This window comes from Tachypleus tridentatus, chromosome 5 (assembly GCF_004210375.1).
Source record: "Tachypleus tridentatus isolate NWPU-2018 chromosome 5, ASM421037v1, whole genome shotgun sequence".
NCBI lineage: Eukaryota > Metazoa > Arthropoda > Merostomata > Xiphosura > Limulidae > Tachypleus > Tachypleus tridentatus.
In genome coordinates this window covers 7,399,386-7,418,203 of record NC_134829.1, presented here as the reverse complement: position 1 = coordinate 7,418,203, position 18,818 = coordinate 7,399,386, and the positions used below count along the sequence as shown (strand labels likewise).

The window sequence follows — 18,818 nt, the reverse complement described above, 5'->3', positions numbered from 1 at the left end:
TTGGCTAGCAGTGTGTGTTTATCATATAAAACACAAATTTTATGCGTTCTTTCTTATTATTTTTTAAATTGAAATTATTATTACTCGGCGTTGCAGAAATTTTCTCATTTTATTATATGTATTTGCTTTTGTATACATTATATGTTGTGATTTTCTAAACAAGGGCCCTTTTATATCTAAATCGAAAATTAATTAAATATATTCTTCGCAAAGTAAACAATGTCATAAAGATTGTAATGTCAGTTACGTTAAAGTATTTTGTTGTTTGTTTTTTAATAAAACAAATTAAGTTATTATATAAAGTTATTTTATATTTAAAACTTACAAACTTTCTGAGCCTGGACCACATGTAAGTCAAAATTAATCTCCATTGCACATACGTAATAATATGCAACTCTAACTATGCAATACACTTTACTGTCTTTTCCCGTTTATAAATAATTCTATATATGAAAAAAAAAAGAGTTATAACACAAAGTTCTGTAAATCGTGACAACAATCAATCAGACTAATTTTCAAATAAAGGCTACAATTGAAGAACTCCAGGCTTTTCATTTAATAAAATTACGTAACTGGTATTTTTATTTTCATGTATGCTCCCAAAATATATAAATAACAAACAGCTACCGTTCTCAACGTGGGTGTAACCAAAATGAGAAATTCTAATCCTTGGTACAACTGAAAGTGATGATCTGTATACATATGTGTAAGTTTTACAGAAATATTACGAAATATTCAACAAAATTTCTACACTTTTCGTGTTTCAAGTTGTAGTTTATAATTTTTAGAAATTATTAATCCAGGGGGGCCGTGTCTTTTAATAATAATATGCTTGATTTAAAGGAGCATGCGTATTGCTTGATGACGTATGTTCTCTGTTAATGTTATGGCGGAAGTCGAAGCAAAGAAGAGCAATAGTGGAAAAGGTCAGTTTGAAAAATAAGCTTGTTTTTATTTCTGGTTGTTGTAATTTTCATTCTTTTACAAATAATTACCATTCACAATTCATTTTTATTCATAAGCAATTGATGGAATTTACATTATTTCTTCACTTTAAGTTACTCAGAAGGGGAGGGGGCTGTAATTTGTAAAGTGACTTTATTTCATTTTAGACTCTTCGTACTCGTATTATGTAGACATACTGATACCTGGGTGAATCAAGATAGAGACTTCAGTCGTAGGCTAAGGTTTTTGAAAGGAAGCCTTATATCTGGTAACATAATAACTGATCTGAAGTTGCTACTTTATTTTAATTAATAACCTAGTACTAGTCAAAGGTTTAATTACCTATAATATTTCATGCGTGTGTATATATATACACACACATACATACATACATACATAGATAACATTAGTATTAATCGTTAGTATGATTTTAGTTAAGAGTAAACCTTAAACCTTAAAGAGTAAATAGCGAAAAAATCACGCCCAGTGGCTCGCATTCCATCTACGTGACACTTGCGAAGCTCAAAACCTTGAAGAGCTTCCACATTTCTGTCACAGAGAAATAAATCATATTCTTCTGTTGTTTTTTTTCTATTTGCTTGTGTTTCAAAATATTAGCGTTCTAAACTGTAACTTATGAAAATTGTTATAAAATGATAACTTAAATTTCATTATTCATTTTGTACATAATTCTAAAACTTCTGAAGTTATAATAGAATAATTTACCTCATGAAAACATTCATGTAATGCTAAAATTTCTCAATAATTCATTTTATAATTGATTTCTGGTAGCAAAGGCAAGTCTTTCTTTATTGTAAATAATGTTTTTAACTGTAAATTAGCAGTAGGTTATTGATTTCTGATATTTGGTAGTGACAAGAGTAGACTTTACATTTCTAGTATTTAGTGATGACTAGAGTTCAGCAAGACATCTTAGAAGTTTTAATAGAAATATTGGCAAGAATATTTTTCAGTAGTGAATAGTTTAATCATAAAAAAAAAAGAATTGGCACATATTTGAAAACTGAAAATCTCAATGATAAATATGCACCCTAAAAACTGAGATGTATGCAAATTAAAGTACTGAGGTATTACAACTGTAGAGGCATTATTTTATGGTCATTTCTACTACTTGTTGATAAGAGTAACAGTTGGTAATGAGCAATGCAGACTAATCACCTTCCCTTTAGTCTATCACTGCTGGATTAGGGATGGCAAGTGCATACAGCCCTTGTACAGCCTTGTGTGAAATTGAATTATGAATCATAGGTGACTGTGGCTTTTTTCATAGCTTCAGCAATTTTGGTTTAGATGTAATTTTTGAAAACCATAACTGACAAGTTTTCATTAGTTTTGTTGTATTAACAGCTCTTTAAATTTTTAACTAATGTGACTAGGAACTTCATGAAGCTTAAATTAAAAAGAAAAAAATTACACCATCCTTGTAAATTAATAAAGGGTAAATGTAATAGTTTGTGGAATGCAAAGCATTGTAGGATGTAACGTACTAAATTACTGTATGGTTTCATATTTAATTCTATAAACCAAACTTGGTTATACCCCCTGATAAGAAAGCTGTAAGTCTTAGGATTTAACATCCCTCAAATCTATTTCAGTTCCTTATGGTTGTTGCAACAAATAGCCTAATGTGAATTTGATGTAACACAAAGAAACAAACCAGGTGATGTATAAATTTATGAGCTCATTGCTTAATTGTTATTTTCAAAAACTAAAGTTTCAAAGTAATTTGTTATCTGTGTTGTGGAATAAATAATAAATATTTGCTATTCAGTAACAGTTGAATCTTGCATTTCAATTCCAGTACGATTTTCAGTTAAAACGTATAATAGAAATCTTTGAAATTTGGGCTGCGAGTTAATCCTTCTCAGACAGGTAAAGGCCATGTCATCGCATTTGTTGACTTGCATTGCAAATTGCTATTTTATGAAATTGTCAAGCATTTTGGAATCAAAGTATATATTATAATTGAAACATTAATATTATATATGATTTAAGTTCATAATTTAAAAGCAAATATTAAAATAACCCATGTGAATATAATTTTAGTGAGTATCGTGGTATGTTTGATGGAGCACTGTTTAAAATTAGATTTTTCTGATGTCAACATACTTAGTTGATAGCTCCATATAAATTAGGATCTCAAATTACACACACACACACACACAAGCTAGAATATAAAGTAAGAATATCTTGATTTTATATTTCCCTGAGATATGGATTATGTACTGACTCAAACTGTCATAAATTACACTTATTTCAGTATATGGCATGTAAATAACCAATCAACAGCTTAGAATGACCCCTGAAGGATTATTCAGCCATTTTAGTCTGTGAAAAGGCTGCCCCAATTTGATCAAACCAAGATTTCAAGAAACTATGCTGTATCTTTTGTTTGCTTGAAGTTTTATATTTTTTAAAATCTAAGTAAATTTTAGTTACTAAGTTTAACATATTACAGTAGATTTTTGTGGTATCAGTAGAGTGATTTATTATTTTTTGGCTATCCAACTGTATATATCAAAATCTAAAAATTCATATCCATGTGCAAAATTTTAAAAGGCTCAGTAATGAATGCCATCAAAGGTCATAGCTAGAAGAGATAATTGTTTGCTTTACATTATTTATTGATCTGTATTTTCTAAATGGTAATAATCTGTATACATGTATAATAATTGAAATGTGACTGTATCAGACCAGTAAGAAAAAAATGTATTTTCACAAACAATTCTTTAGTAAAAATATTTCATTAAAAAATATATTTTTTGTGAGCAAAATACTTGTAATCTTGTATCAAAAGTTACAGTGCAAATACCTGACGTGCAAGTGTGTAGACCAACTTGTGTATATTATGCCAAGCCCATTGTGAAAGGGTTAAATGGAAAACAATTTCTAGTTGTGTTTCATTTAGTAAAATCCTGAACACTGTATCGGTAAAGTTGTGCTGCCTGTGGTCCCCAAGACAAAGTTCACGGGGCTTATTTTTTACTGTAAGCTGACCTTTATACCACACATCAAGCAGCTACGGGTCATATGTACAAAGCAGTGAACATCTTCTGTGTCCTCTCTTCCACCACTTAGGGTGCAGATCGATGTTCTGTGCTGAAGATATATCGTGCTGTTATTCAGTTGAAACTCGACTATGGATCACTTGTCTATGGCTCTGCCAGACCCTCGGTCTTAAGGATGCTGGACCCCATTCATCATCAAGGACTTCAGCTCTGCACTTGGGCTTTCTGCACTTTCCCAGTTCAGAACTTATACACAGAATCTCATGAACCATCTTTTCACTTCTGCCATTTGCAACTGTTTTTACTATATGATTTGAAACTTTGTTCCTTACCAAAACATCCCACCTGGGGTTGTGTTTTCCTTCCATGGTGGGCCATACTTTTTCAGAACAGATGATCTGCCATTGCTCCTTTTGGCCTTTGTATCCAGGCACAGTTGGATGAATTGAGTCTGTTTTTGGATAACATTGCAGAATCCACTGGTCAGCCCATCCCACCATGGCTTATTACAGTTTCCAAATGTGACCTTTCTTTAAGTCATATGAGAAAGGCAGATACTCCTGATTGGAAGTACCGTCTTTTATTTACTGAACATCTTTTGAACAATCTTTCCATTCCAATTTATAAGGATGGTTCCAAATCAGGTAATTTTGTGGGCTCTGGCATGGTTTGTTGCAGTTCGGTGGTTGCGTGCAGAATCCTCACTACAGCTTCTGTGTTTACTGCTGAACTGTACACCATTTCTCTTGCCCTGGATCACACAGAAGCTAAGCAGTACCCAAACTACACTATTTATACTGACTTGCTTAGTTTTCTACTGGCCCTGGAATTGCTTCACTTTAGTTCACGTCCTGTTCTTGCTGATATTTAAAACTGACTGGCTCATTTCTCTTGAACATCTACTTCTATACAGTTTTTCTGGATGCTGGTATTTGAGGGAATGAGCTTGCAGATACTGCAGCCAAATCTATCTGCTCTGGCACTATCACTGCTGTGCCTATTCCATACATGGACTATGGTCCTGTATTCAAGGCTTAGCTCTGTGCAAGCTGGCAGTGACTTGGAGTGAGCAATGCAAAAACAAGCTTCTCCAAATAAAACCCTATATTGGACTTTGGCCATCTTGCTTCCATAAGGATTGGAAAGAGGAAGTTGTTCTATCTAGACTATACATTGGTCACAGTTTTTTAACTCATCATTTTCTTTTATCTGGAACTGATGTACCAGTGTGTAGTTTGTGTAACACTCAAGTTACCATGAGCCACATTTTACTTTCTTGCCATTGTTACGACTCTCAACGATGGCACCATTTTAAACATGTTCTGTTCCAAGGCTTGTCCGTAACATCAGACAGTGTTACTGGTGATGGTGACACTGTCCACCTTAGTTATGTTTTTAGTTTGTTAAAGGACATCAATCTTTTTAATCCCATTAAATTTAGATCTTTTTTAATGTGATTCCCTTTTCAGAATCACAGTCTCTCTAGTTTGATTTGAAATTAGAAAATGGTTGTAATGTTAAATAACTCGAAACCAGGACTGGAAAAGCCAACTTCAGGTGACTAACACTGCTGTTTGAACTACCCATTAGTTATCCTGGGGAGTTATTATTAAAATTTTGCTACAAGTCTTTTAAAACTTTCATACTTTTTGAAAATGGCTATAACATCAAATAACTTGGAACCAGGACTGGAAAGACCAACTTCAGATGACTGACTGCAGTTTTTGTACTTGCCTGTTAGTCTTCCTGGCAAGTTATGATAATTACAGTTATGCTACAGAAAGTCCTTTTAAAATTTGTATTACTGTAATTGTTCTCTTAATGTTGTAGACTAGATGTAAACATTGGTTTTATGCTGTTTGTTTTTTTAACTTTGTTTTGTTTTACCTTAATTTCCTTTTATGAATTTTACTAAATTTTAACTTTTTACCAGATGTTCGGTGCAGATAGCCTAGCTGCTTTGTGCCATAAAACACTAAATCAACCAAACTTCTACTAGTGCTAGTAGCATTTAAATTTGAATTTTCAAAGTTATTTTAAAGAGAAGCACCTGGTTTATGGAGCATAATTATTGTGTAATAGACTGATGTTTCTATTATAATGTAGTTTAAAGCCTGCTTAATAGATTGTTACAACAGTATTTACTAGATGTAGATCACTGAAGTGATAGATGTGCATTATATTTTGTGTAAGTAATTTTTAAGTTTAATCATAATTTTATGTATCAGCTACAAAAATATTGATATTAGAAAGTAAATATTGAAAATAATAAACAATGAGGGTTCAAAGTTTTCAAGATGTTTTATTTAAATACTTAACTCTCAGTAAACTGTACATGATTCAACCTTTTGCAGACTGCCATTAAATATGGTATTATACATTTGATATGTGAGTTATCAACATTTCATGTGACTGCTGATTGCACAAGACTGTGTGTGAAAAATACTTGATATGGTAGACATGGATATTGGATGACGCTTCAGATAAAGTTTTAGAGATTGTGCAAACGGAATGTGCATATTGTATAACAAAAGTATCTTGTTCTCACAAGAACATTCTGTTCTGACTTGTCAGTCTTCAATCAGGTTGCTTTCAGAATTTACCAGACCCATTATTATTATTATTATAATAATATCTGTATTCAATAGATTTGTGCTGTTGACTGAAAGGGTGTCACACATCTTAAAGATACACTGTGTAAAGTAGTTTGTTGTCATCATTACTTCCAGATGGGGTTGGTTCATTAAATTGACCCTGTGCATGTTAATATGTAATTGTATAAGAAGTAGAATGAATATACCAGCAGAATTCAAATATAGGTGTAATTGAAATTTAGTGTTTCTCAAGGTCACGTGCTAATGGCAGTTGTTATTAACACTTTTGCTGTGGGTTCTGTATAATATACACAATTTTGTCTACACACTTGCATACATTTAGTATTTGCACTATATCTTTTGACACAACAAGTGTATCTTTACTAAATTTGGTAGACTTTTAGTTAAGATTACAAGTGATATTCAAAAATCAGATTTTTTAATTAAATATTTTATATTTAAGATGTGTTTGTGAAAATAGTCTGTTTCATTACCACTCTTAGTGTAAAGGGATTTCATGTTATGATTAAAAACCAATCTTTCATGTATTACCTGTGTAAACTCTAAAACCTCATAAATATATTTCAAATATTTATTTTCTATAAGACTATTTTCTATATTCTTCCATAAGGTTTGTCACCTGACCAACATTGTAACCACTAAAAAAAAAAAAGTAAATAAATATAAGTTGTGCTTTTTTGTGCTAGAAATACTACATATTATACCAAGCAAATAAAAATACTTAGTGTAAGTAGCTTCAGTCTCATAATGCTATATATGTATTATTATTATTATTATATTGACCTGCCAGTCATGCCTACCTAACATTACACAACTTGGATTGATGCAATGCATGTGACATCAGGTCACCTATCCAGTAATTTTTGAAACTGACCTTCAGTCTTCCCTGTCTTGGCTGTGCTTTAGTGGACTAGTATTTGGTAATATACAGTCACATTTCAATTATTATACATTACATATATATGTATAGATTATTAGTGCTAAGAAATAAATTATTAAACTTATTTTTCTTAAAATATACAAGAGTAAAGCAAACAATTCTCTTCTCACTACAAGCTTTGTACATGGTTGTTGCTGGACATTGGCTGCTAAACCTTTTAAAATGTTGCACATGGAGGATATCAAACAAATTATTTTAAGTTTTTTTATACTTGTACAATTGAATAACCAAAAATTCATAAATAACTACAGTAATACTGTGGAATTCCACAACAATGTATTAAGTTTAGTAACTGAGATTTATTTAGATTTTTAAAGAAATGAAACTTCGAGCAGACTAATGATACAACCTATCTTATTGATATCTTGGATTGAAAGAATGGTAGTCTTTTCACAGATTAAAATGACCTGAGAAAACCATTCTTGGAATATTCTAAACTATTGATTGGCTATTCTCTTGTCATATACTTTAGTATGAGTAAATAAGCTGTTTGTAAAATTTGAATGAGAAGAACAGGTCCACAATTTTTGTTTCAGTACATAAACCATATCAGGAAAATATAAAGAGGTTCTTATTTTATATTCTAGCTTGTAGATATTAGTAAGTTGAGTTCCTAATTTGTTCAAAACTATATATTTTTAGTATTTTGACATCAGGAATGTGTAATTTTAAAGTGCTACATTTAACATTCCATGCGACTCACTAATGTATATAATGTTCTTTTAATATTTACTTTTAAATTAAGAAATTAACTAATATATAATATTAATGTTTGAATTACAATCTACAATTTGATTCTGATTTATTCACATAAATTCATAAAACAGTTGAATAAAATTTTAAATTCAAGTCAACAAATGTGATGACATGGCCTTTGACCCATGACTTGTTGTGAAAGGGTTAACTCTTCCATTACAGGTTGGATAGAATCCACCCAGCTCATAACCACAAAGATATCCATGGGAGTAAGCATATTATGACTTTTGATGATGTACCCATATTTACAACATTTTGCAGGTCATTTGTTAAACATTAAAAATATTTTTATGCATCAGAAAATTTCAAAATATTGCATGTGAAATCTTTATATCTTCTGATAATTATAAACTGTTTTTTAAGATCGAAGTTTATACTTTGTTTTCTCTATTAAACTGGAATCTGTACATTTTCAGACTTGACAGATCTTATAACCACCACAAAAACATGAAATATAAATTTTCTTTCTAGAGTGACTACATATAATTCAAACACAAATGTTTAGTCTAATTAACATAAATAACATTATACATTTATATATGTTTATTACTCTTAGTATACTGACTTTTCAACCATTATTGGATAATATCACAAAATTTATAATGTAATGAACATGTCTTCATGTTATCATATCCAGTATTATAAATGTCTTGACTGGGTTTAAGTACAATAGTATTTTGTAGAATATAGTCACATTTCAGTTATGTTATTACTATTTACAAGTAAGTATTTAAACTTGTTTTTCTCTAAACATAAGACAGTAAATAAGGTAAAGCAAACAATTATCTCATAGTTACAATCTTTGCACTTACTTGCTTTTTGTTGTAGCTTGCTAAGCTTTTGGAAATTTGTACATGGAGAATGTGAAACAAAATTTTTAAGGTTATATATACATTAGAATAACCAAAAACTCAAAAGTAATATATCAATATCATAGAATTCCATTATTTGATGTTTAGTAATAAAGCTGTATTTCAGTCTTTACAAAAGGCATAAGATTTTGAACAGGTTACTTTACCTGGTAGTGCAAATAGTGCAACTATTTCACAACAAACTTACTGACAAGTTAAATAACATTTTTAGTGCTGGTCAACAAATGTGATCCATGTGGAAAGGGTTAGTGTAAAGCTTTTATTTTTTCTTGAGAGGAAGGAATTTAATATTTGGAAATATCTTTTAGAACATTCACATATGTCAGACCAAGTGCACATTTTTAAGGCAGACTAAACTCTAAACTTGTTCTGCTTCAGTTTAATAATGTTAAATATAAACTAATATAACTTTAAATATTTCTGAAGTGCATCTACCTGGGTGTTCTGGTTTGGCAATGATATAAAACTTCTTCTACCTCAACATTCCAAACAGATAGTTTTCTCTGCCTAAAGAACTTCTATTTCTAAAACTTAAAAGGTGTTTGACTTGTATTTTTCATAACTTTGTTTTATTCAGGAACTCCAAGTTTTTATAATGCAGTAATTAAAACTAAGTAATCTATTTATCCTTACCATGAGAGGTCAAAGGCCATGTCATGTTCAAAATTGTACTAAACTGCCATTTATGAATTTATATCAGTAGGGCTAGTACCATATTTTAGTTATAATTCAAACTATAGTAACAGACATTAGCTAATTTATTAATGCAAGAGCATTAAAATATGTGCCAAAAATAGATTTTATTGAGTTGCATAGCAGGTTGAGTGTAGTACTGGTTCAAATAAAGATTTGAGTTGCATAGCAGGTTGAGTGTAGTACTGGTTCAAATAAAAAAGATGTGAGTTGCGTAGCAGGTTGAGTGTAGTACTGGTTCAAATAAAAAAGATGCGAGTTGCATAGCAGGTTGAGTGTAGTTCTGGTTCAAATAAAAAAAGATTTGAGTTGCATAGCAGGTTGAGTGTAGTACTGGTTCAAATAAAAAAAGATTTGAGTTGCATAGCAGGTGGAGTGGGGTACTGGTTCAAATAAAAAACAGATTTTGTGGAGTTGCATAGCAGGTAGAGTGGGGTACTGGTTCAGATAAAAAAAACAGATTTTGTTGAGTTGCATAGCAGGTTGAGCGTGGTACTAGTTCAGATATAAAACAGATTTTGTTGAGTTGCATAGCAGGTGGAGTGGGGTACTGGTTCATATAAACAGATTTTGTTGAGTTGCATAGCAGGTTGAGCGGGGTACTGGTTCATGTAAAAAACAGATTTTGTTGACTTGCATAGCAGGTTGAATGTGATACTGGTTCAAATTAGATGTTTGTGATGTCAAAATACCAAGTCTGTAGTTTTCTAGGAATTAAACTCAAATTACTAATATTGACAAGCTAGAATATAAAGTAAGAGCCTCGTATCTTTTTTAATTTGCTTAGATATGAATTGTGTACTGAATCAAACACAGTGGCCCTATTCACCTCTTTCCATTTTTGGAAACAGTCCCATGTATATACATTTCAATATATGATGTAAACAACCAATTGACAGTCTATAATGTCCCACTTACAGTTTTCTTAGCCATTTTAATCTGTTAGAGTGCTACCACATTATTTAGAACTAAAATTTTAAGGAGGTATGTTTTGTCTTTAGTCTACTTGAAATTTCATAATTTTTATGCTTAAATATAGCTTAGTTACTAAGCTTCATAAATTATACATTTTTATGGTATTTTTGATATAGTAATTTGATTTTGCTGGTTATTCAGTTGTGTGTATAAATCTTAAGAATAGTTTGTTTTATGTCCTCCATGTGCAACATTTTAGAAAGTTTGACAACTGAGTTTGATGGTTGTAACTGAAAAATATGACTGTTTGCTATACTTCATTTACTGTTGCTTATTTTAAAAGAAATCTTTAATTTATTTCTAAATAGTAGTAACCTGTGTACATATGTATTATAACTGAAATGTATATTTCACAAAATACTAATTAGTAAAACACAGCCAAGACTTTGTAGTGACTAAAGATAATTATTGGACACAGTAAGATCAGTGCACATATACCATGCCAATATATAAAAAATATATGATATTATGAGACTTAAGCTATTTAGACTAAATATATAACACTGTTTTAGTTTGTTATAACTGTGATTTAGTCTGTACTTATTCTGCAATGATAAAAACTGTTTATTCATATCCTGATTTTTTTATGGTGGTTAGAATGTCAAATTTTATGGACCTCACATTCCTAGGGTAGAGAAAATAATGGACCAAATATAAAGTCTTACTAAAAACAAACATTTGAAATGTATTTATGTGGTTTTACAGATTACAAAAACAATATTTGATATTTGTGGTGTAAAGAATAGTTTTCTTAATCATAATAGTCACTTTCTACTCAGACTAGTAATAAAACTCTATTTTCATAAATAAATCTTTAATAAAAAATATTTAATTAAAAATCTATTATTTTTTTATTAAATATACTTGTACTATTTACCAGAAGTCTACAAAAGTTTGTGAATGTACACGTTTTGTATCAAACATTATAGTGCAAATACTTAATGTGCAGACAAACTTATGTATTTTATATGAAATCCATTGCAAAAGGGTTGTATAATGTTCAAAATAATATAAACAGGTTTGTTGTCTCTACGCTATAGGACAGGTTGTATAATGTTCAAAACAATATAAATAGGTTGTTGTCCCAAAGCTACAGGACGGGTTGTATAATGTTCAAAACAATATAAATAGGTTGTTGTCTCTACGCTACAGGACAGAATAAGAGATTTGTTTACGTACCACATATACAATTTACTTCATCTTCCATTACAGAACTTTTTACAGGTATTGTTGAACTGCTTAACAAGTGGATGTCATAAATGTGTAAGTTAATTTTAGTAGCATTATGTGGAGTGCAAAGTCTTGTTTTCCACTTACTGTGTTTGAAATAGAATACATGCAAGCAGCATAAAATGTTTTGACTTGGTAAGTTACTGTAAGTATGTTTTATCATTAGTATGGTATTAACTTTTATTTTTCTTGGTTTGTTATTAATCAACTATTGGTAGAATTTGATTATTTGGTATTTGCTAATTCATTTATAAACTGGTTCATTAAATCTTTCAGCTTGGGATTGGTTTCGGGGACCAAACTCAAACATTGAGTGCTTCTTTTAGGTTTTACGATATAGCTTAAAGTAGCAGGCATATTTTCAAAACTATTTTGCAGATTATCAGTAAACATTAAAAGGCTTTCATTCACAAATTATCAGATTTCTTTCTTCATTTTAAGGTTTAAGTGATGCTTTTCTCATGCTTTTTTTTCAATGTTGCTTATCCAACATGCAAAGTAATTTTGATTTTAAGATTTAAAATATTTTTGTGCTTCATATGATTTTCAAATTTTACATGCAATATCTTTATAACCTCCAGATAATTATCAAATATTTTTTTCAGAACTATTTTATCTGCATTATCAAATCTGTATGGGTTTGACCAACTTTGTAACCACCATTAAAATTATGAAATAAAATATAAATTATGGTTTCTGTGTTTTAGAATGCCTTAAAATTATAATAAAAAATGTTTAGTCTAAATAGCTAAAATGTCATAACATTATACATTTATTCTTTTTATTATAGTAACCTTTTAGCCATGCCTAGCTAACATTACAGATGCTGCAATGACATAAGTACACTTGTGTTACTGTATCCAGTAATATAAAACTGACCTTTACAAAGCCTTGGCTGTGTCTTAGTGGACTAGTATTCTGTAAAGTAAAATCACATTTTGGTTATGATACATTATTACTGTTTACAAATAATTTCTTACATTTATTTTTCTTAAGATGGAGAGCACAAAATAAAAAGGTACAGTGAACAATTATCTGTTTTAGTTACAAATTTGTACTTTTTGCTACTTGCTGTAGATTGCTAAGTTTTATCAAATTTTGCATGTAGAAGGTGTGAAAGGAATTTGTTTTAGGTTTTTGTACATACATTTTAAAATAATGAAAAATTATAAATTGTATACAGAATTTCACTGTATTTATTAGGCTTTGTAACTAAGTTATATTTGGGTTTAAAAACATCAAATTTTGAGCTTGCTGAAGTCTTACCTTTCTGTTTGCCCCTGAAGATGAAATAGAAAACCTTATAACCTGCATGCCTTGGTTGGTTCAATAAAAATATGAATATCTCATAAAACAGAAAAGATAGGAGGTTTGTATTTTATATTCTAGCCTATCAATATTGGTAATTTGAATATCTACTTTTTAAGAAACTGTAGACTAATTTGATACCTGTTTTATTTAAATACATTCATAAAACAGCAATTCAATAAAATTTGGATGCTCGCCCTTTCAGCTGTGGGGGCATTATAATGTGATGGTCAATCCCATTACTTGTTGGTAAAAGAGTAGCCCAAGAGTTGGTGGTGGGTAGTGATAACTAGCTGTCTTTCCTCTAGTCTTATATTGCTAAATTGGGGAAGGCTAGCTCAGATATTCCTCGAGTAGCTTTGTGCAAAATTAAAAACAAATCAATAAAATTTTTAATGCAGATCAGCAAATGTGATGATGTGGCCTTTGACCTATGTCAATAGGATTAATTGATTCGTACATTAAGCTTCCTACAGGTCATGTTTATTTAAGTAATTTATTTTGCTAGATACTTGCTAAATATTGTCATTTGTACATATGCAGAAAATATTTTCCCATACATTGTATGAACATTTCCTTCTTGGCAAAAAAATGATTAATGATGCTTAAATACAACCATGCAGTCCACATTGCATTTGTTTTACTAATGTGCAGTAATGCCATAGTGATGTCAGATTAATTGATAAATAATAAAAACTTGTCACTTTCACAATAAGAGTAATATTTTTATATAGAGGACATCACACTTACAGTACCCAGTTAGACAATATATTTATGTACATTATTTGAATGAGATAAACATAAAGTTGAAATTCACTAAAAGATGACTCATCTTGTATTTGATACCATACTGGCAAAATTAACTTATCTGACAGTTTTATCGTATTTGATAAGCATAATAATAATAATAAAAAAAAGTTTACGAACACTGAAACTCAAACTTCAGTATGTCTGTTAAAAAAATGAAAACAGAGTTTTTAAAGTAGAACCAAACTCCTACAAAATACCATTTATTAAGCTTTCTGCTGCTTATATATATGTTTATAGGTGAGCAACTTAAACCTGATAGCAAACATTGTACATCTGTTACCATGTTAATCTTTTAGTAAAGTTTCTTTGTTACCTATTCAATGTATCTAAACTGTATAAAATTGTTTTTCTTATTGAAGACACTTTTTGTAGCTATCACAATTCACAACAAAAGGAACATTTATAGAAGCTGTAGAAGAAACCTAAACTAAATATTTATATATTTTTTGGGTCATAGTTTTACCATGGAATTTTTACATGTGTGATTGTCCAACATGTTTTTGTAGTAGTGTATGTATCACTCTGTCCTAAAATCATTTATTACATGTATTTGCATCAACCCTAAAAAGGTGGAGCTAGAATGCTTGACCCAAACTCAATGTTAGTTAAACCTTTTGTTACATGTAGCTGGTATATCATAGATATTACATTATGTTTAATTTTCCTGTGTCATGCATGAGCACTGATGTTTCTGGTAGAGGAAATATGAAACAGGAAACATGAATGGTAGGACTAGAACAGGGTGGAACTGATGATACTGGTAGAACAATTCATTTTAATTATCATGTTTGTCTACTGTTACTGTATGTAAAATAAACTTGTACAGAATTGTATGAACTTTTGCTTGAATTTTTTTCATACATTTTGAAATGATGTTTGTAGAATCTTAAAAACATGTTAGCAATAATTATATGTACTTGTGATTTTAATGATTGTTTGAAGAGAACCCAATAAATGTAACCAAAATAGCATTATTCATTATCTTCATACTGAGCAGAACACTGAACCTAATATAGAAATAACTTGTAACTCAATATTCTACAGTTTCTGTTCTATCATTTATTTCTCTGATTTTTAATTAACAATAAATATTGCACATTATTTCTAGTAGGTTCCTTGACTGTTTGGTGAAAAATACCATCTTGAACAGTTTCCAGAAACATTTCACCTTCATTTCCCAATCTATATGCCCAAAATTAAAATCATCTATGATTATGACTTTCTTAACAGCTGAAATATTATATTTTCTCTATATAGCCATTAACATAAACCCAAATGGATTTCTCCTTGCTGTTATCTTAGATACCCTTAATTTTGGTAGGATCTAACTCACATTTTACTTATAAAGCCACTTTTCTTCCCTTCTTTAATATTCTATCTATATTAAATAGCCTGTAATATATTTTTCAAAGAAACGTGTCATGAAATCATTAAACTGTTTCAGTTATTACCATTATATCAGTCTTTTGTTCCTACCAGTGCTCCAAAGTTTTCTTATACTTCTAGCATAACAATAGTAACAATTAAGCCTATACATAAAACTACTTCCACACTCATTTCCTATAGTGAACATTTTTATGCGTATTATAAATAACACTTGTTCATTGCACATAACAAAGTGTGAATGCTTAACTCCTACACTAGTCTTGCCAATTGTATTTATACTTGTAGCCTGAAAGTAAATTCTTTATGCCAAATACCAGTAGCTTATTTGTTAACACTTAGTATTAAGCCTAACGTTTAAGAAACAATTATATTTTATCACTATTTTATCTTCAAGCATATAGAATTTAATAAGTTAATTGTTAGAACAGTCAAACAGTAAACCAGTTTTAAGACTGTTTTATTTAATAAAATAATGTATTTTCCCCGGTTTCACGATGTATCTGTAACTTATAATATACTAAGCCTAAAGTACCGCCTATTTTTAGGTCGTAATAACATGTAAACCACTAAACTTTAATTGAAAACTTGACCATCATACTGTTATTTACTAGAATTAATATATTTGGTTACTGTTGTGTTATTCAAGTTAAATTATTACAAATTTGAATACTAATATTAAATAACATTCAGAAATCTAACACTCATTAACAGCATAAGAGCCTGACTTTTCGACCTTCCTCTTTACTGTAGGCCTGCTAGTGAAATCATATAACCGTGTGAAAAATATTTTTATTTTCATCCTTGACTTTGAGTTAACATACAAAATAAAAAAGAATTCAAATACATATAAATTTTGAGGTAGACCTGCATTTGTAATAAAAAATATTTATACAGAATTTTAGATATGGTAGTAATGGTACAACATGCATCGCTTTTGAAACCCAAGTCTTACGATGTACCATTAGAGGGGGGGGGGTAGTCAACATAGTCCGACTACTGTCTGAAGGAAGAAGATTGTCACTTAATTTACAAAACGTTGTTAATATTGTTCAGTGAATGTAATTTTAAAGTGATAACATTACATTCAAGTCTTCATATGTACCTGGACAGTGCGAGGGAGGAAACTGCTTGTCACGAGACAGGAACATCTGGCTTGATGTTGGTGAGCTTAAGACGATTTTGAGCTCAGGGGCAAAACGTTTCAAAGAGGGTATCCTTATTTATTTTCTTTCCCTGTCGAATACCACCGGTAATAATTCAGTCACATAATGAATATTGTAAAGATAGATATAGAAATACACATTTATTATAAGCCAGTTATTAATCGCATGTTTTACTCTTTCACATTTTGGCCTAATAGTGGTTAATATTGTATTTCTTCGTACTGATGTATATTTTAGAGAGATTTTAAGTGACGGATTTAGAATTCACTGCTTTATCTTTCGTTTTATATACAGCGATGTTCACGTAATTATTTAGGTTATCTGGTTTCAATGTGGGTTTTATCTCCAGTGTTAGAGCGATTCCATAAATCTGTTACAACACTGCGTATTCAGTGATGTCGAGAAAACCCACTTGTAGAGAAATATATATGCAAAAATGGCTCGTTTGGGTTGAGAAAATATTTTTGTGAACCTGACGATGACCGAAGAAGGTCGAAACGTCGTTCGCTCTTCTATATAAAATATTTTCTCAACCCAAACGAGTCGTTTTTGCATATATAACACTGCGTATTGTCCAGTTCATTAGAAATTACCATGTTGCTATGGCGACAATGACTGCAAATTCTTTATAAATTACATAGTACAGTAGATCATGTCTGCTGGTTTAGATGCCAACAAGACTTTGATGTTCAGCTGTTTCTGTGGTTGAAGGATAAGTTATATTTATAATTGGCTAAAGAAAACCAACGAAGGTCAGGAAGTTGTGCATACACCAGTTAGAAATATTCTACCCGTCGTGACACCCACGCGCGCAGTCTGCCAATAATATACAACGACCAAAAATGGAAAGGCCACACCGTTGGATGGAAGTACGTTGAAATGACGTGGTTCTCCAAAGACGCGACGTGATTAATTTGTTGGCGTGACACAAAATGATGAATTTCAAACATGGTATTGAAAGGTTTACTTTTATAGATCGAGTACAACAGTACTGATAATTTATGTAAAAAGCTTGGACTGCTAGAGACAATATAAACAGTAAACTGGAAGGTATCTGCTGTTAATATTAGATTTAGTTGTGAAGATAGCAGAGTCCAAGTAAGACAATATTATCTGTTTAATGGACAACAAAAAAAGTGTTGAGATATAGTATTAACAGTGCAAATGAGAATTTCAAACCTTTGTCTTTTACAAAGTACCTGTTGTTAAATGTATTGGGATTAGCTGAGCAACAATACTTAAATTTGTAAATATATTTTAATAAATGGTTGGGTCACTTTTATTAAATGAAACCAACATTGTCCAACGAACTTATGATAGGATTTTGATGTTTTTATAGGTCATGTACTAGCATGTTTTCCTCAGCATGGAAAAGTATTTATTGTATTATCGTGAAGTATAGAGTTAAGGTGAATAGTAAAGTTTAAATTGTTCGATCAGACGTACCTAACGTGTGTGTCGGTTGTTTCGGTAAACAATGCAAGTTGTTCGATCAGACGTACCTAACGTATGCATTGGTTGTTTCGGTAGAGAAGTAGGTGCAGAAAGATTGTTGTCATAATGGGTGTTGCTGCTTTATAAAAAATTAAATCATTTAGAGTTGGACAAATAAATGGTAGATGGGTTTTAATTATATTAAGTGTAAGAAAATGCATGGGGGTTATCATAATTTGAATTATAAGTATAGTGGAGATTGGAATAACCTTAGCAGTGTTGTGAAACAAAAGGATCTTGGTGTAATAGTCAATCAGTCTTTAAAGCCAGCCAAGTAGTTTGCTGTTACTAGTGGTAAGGCAAATAGTATTTTAGGTTGTATCTCCAGAAATATTGAATTCAAGTCTAAACAGATTATATTTTCGTTGTACAGGTCACTGGTCGGAATATTGTGTTCATTCACAATAGACACTGAATCGTTGAAAAGAAGGGTTCCTAGAATAGAGAGGTTGTCATAGAAAGAGATTGAAATCTCTCATATTGTTTTCTTTTAAAAGTTACGGGAATCTGATTGAGGTGTTTAAGATGTTAAGTGGAACTGACAGTATTAATGAATCTTTTTTTTTTATCATATTTAACAGTGAGAACAGTGGGACTAGACA

The 18,818-nt window shown here is 30.7% G+C and overlaps 1 protein-coding gene across 50 annotated transcripts in view; it reads left to right on the top strand.

The window, feature by feature from the left end:
- The first annotated feature begins 600 nt into the window (after positions 1-600).
- Positions 601-18,818, top strand: part of LOC143250436 (uncharacterized) — a 59,769-nt gene continuing 41,551 nt past the window's right edge. For 37 of the 50 annotated variants that reach the window (XM_076500965.1, XM_076500963.1, XM_076500964.1 and 34 more), the window contains exon 1: positions 601-926. In XM_076500965.1, coding sequence (XP_076357080.1) covers positions 869-926 — 58 coding nt within the window. In that variant the 5' untranslated portion in view covers positions 601-868. Of the gene's footprint in view, positions 927-1,112; positions 1,214-2,561; positions 2,627-8,447; positions 8,495-17,472; positions 17,674-18,818 lie in introns of those variants that run through there. The other 13 variants (XM_076500949.1, XM_076500936.1, XM_076500920.1 and 10 more) reach the window with 10 other exon arrangements.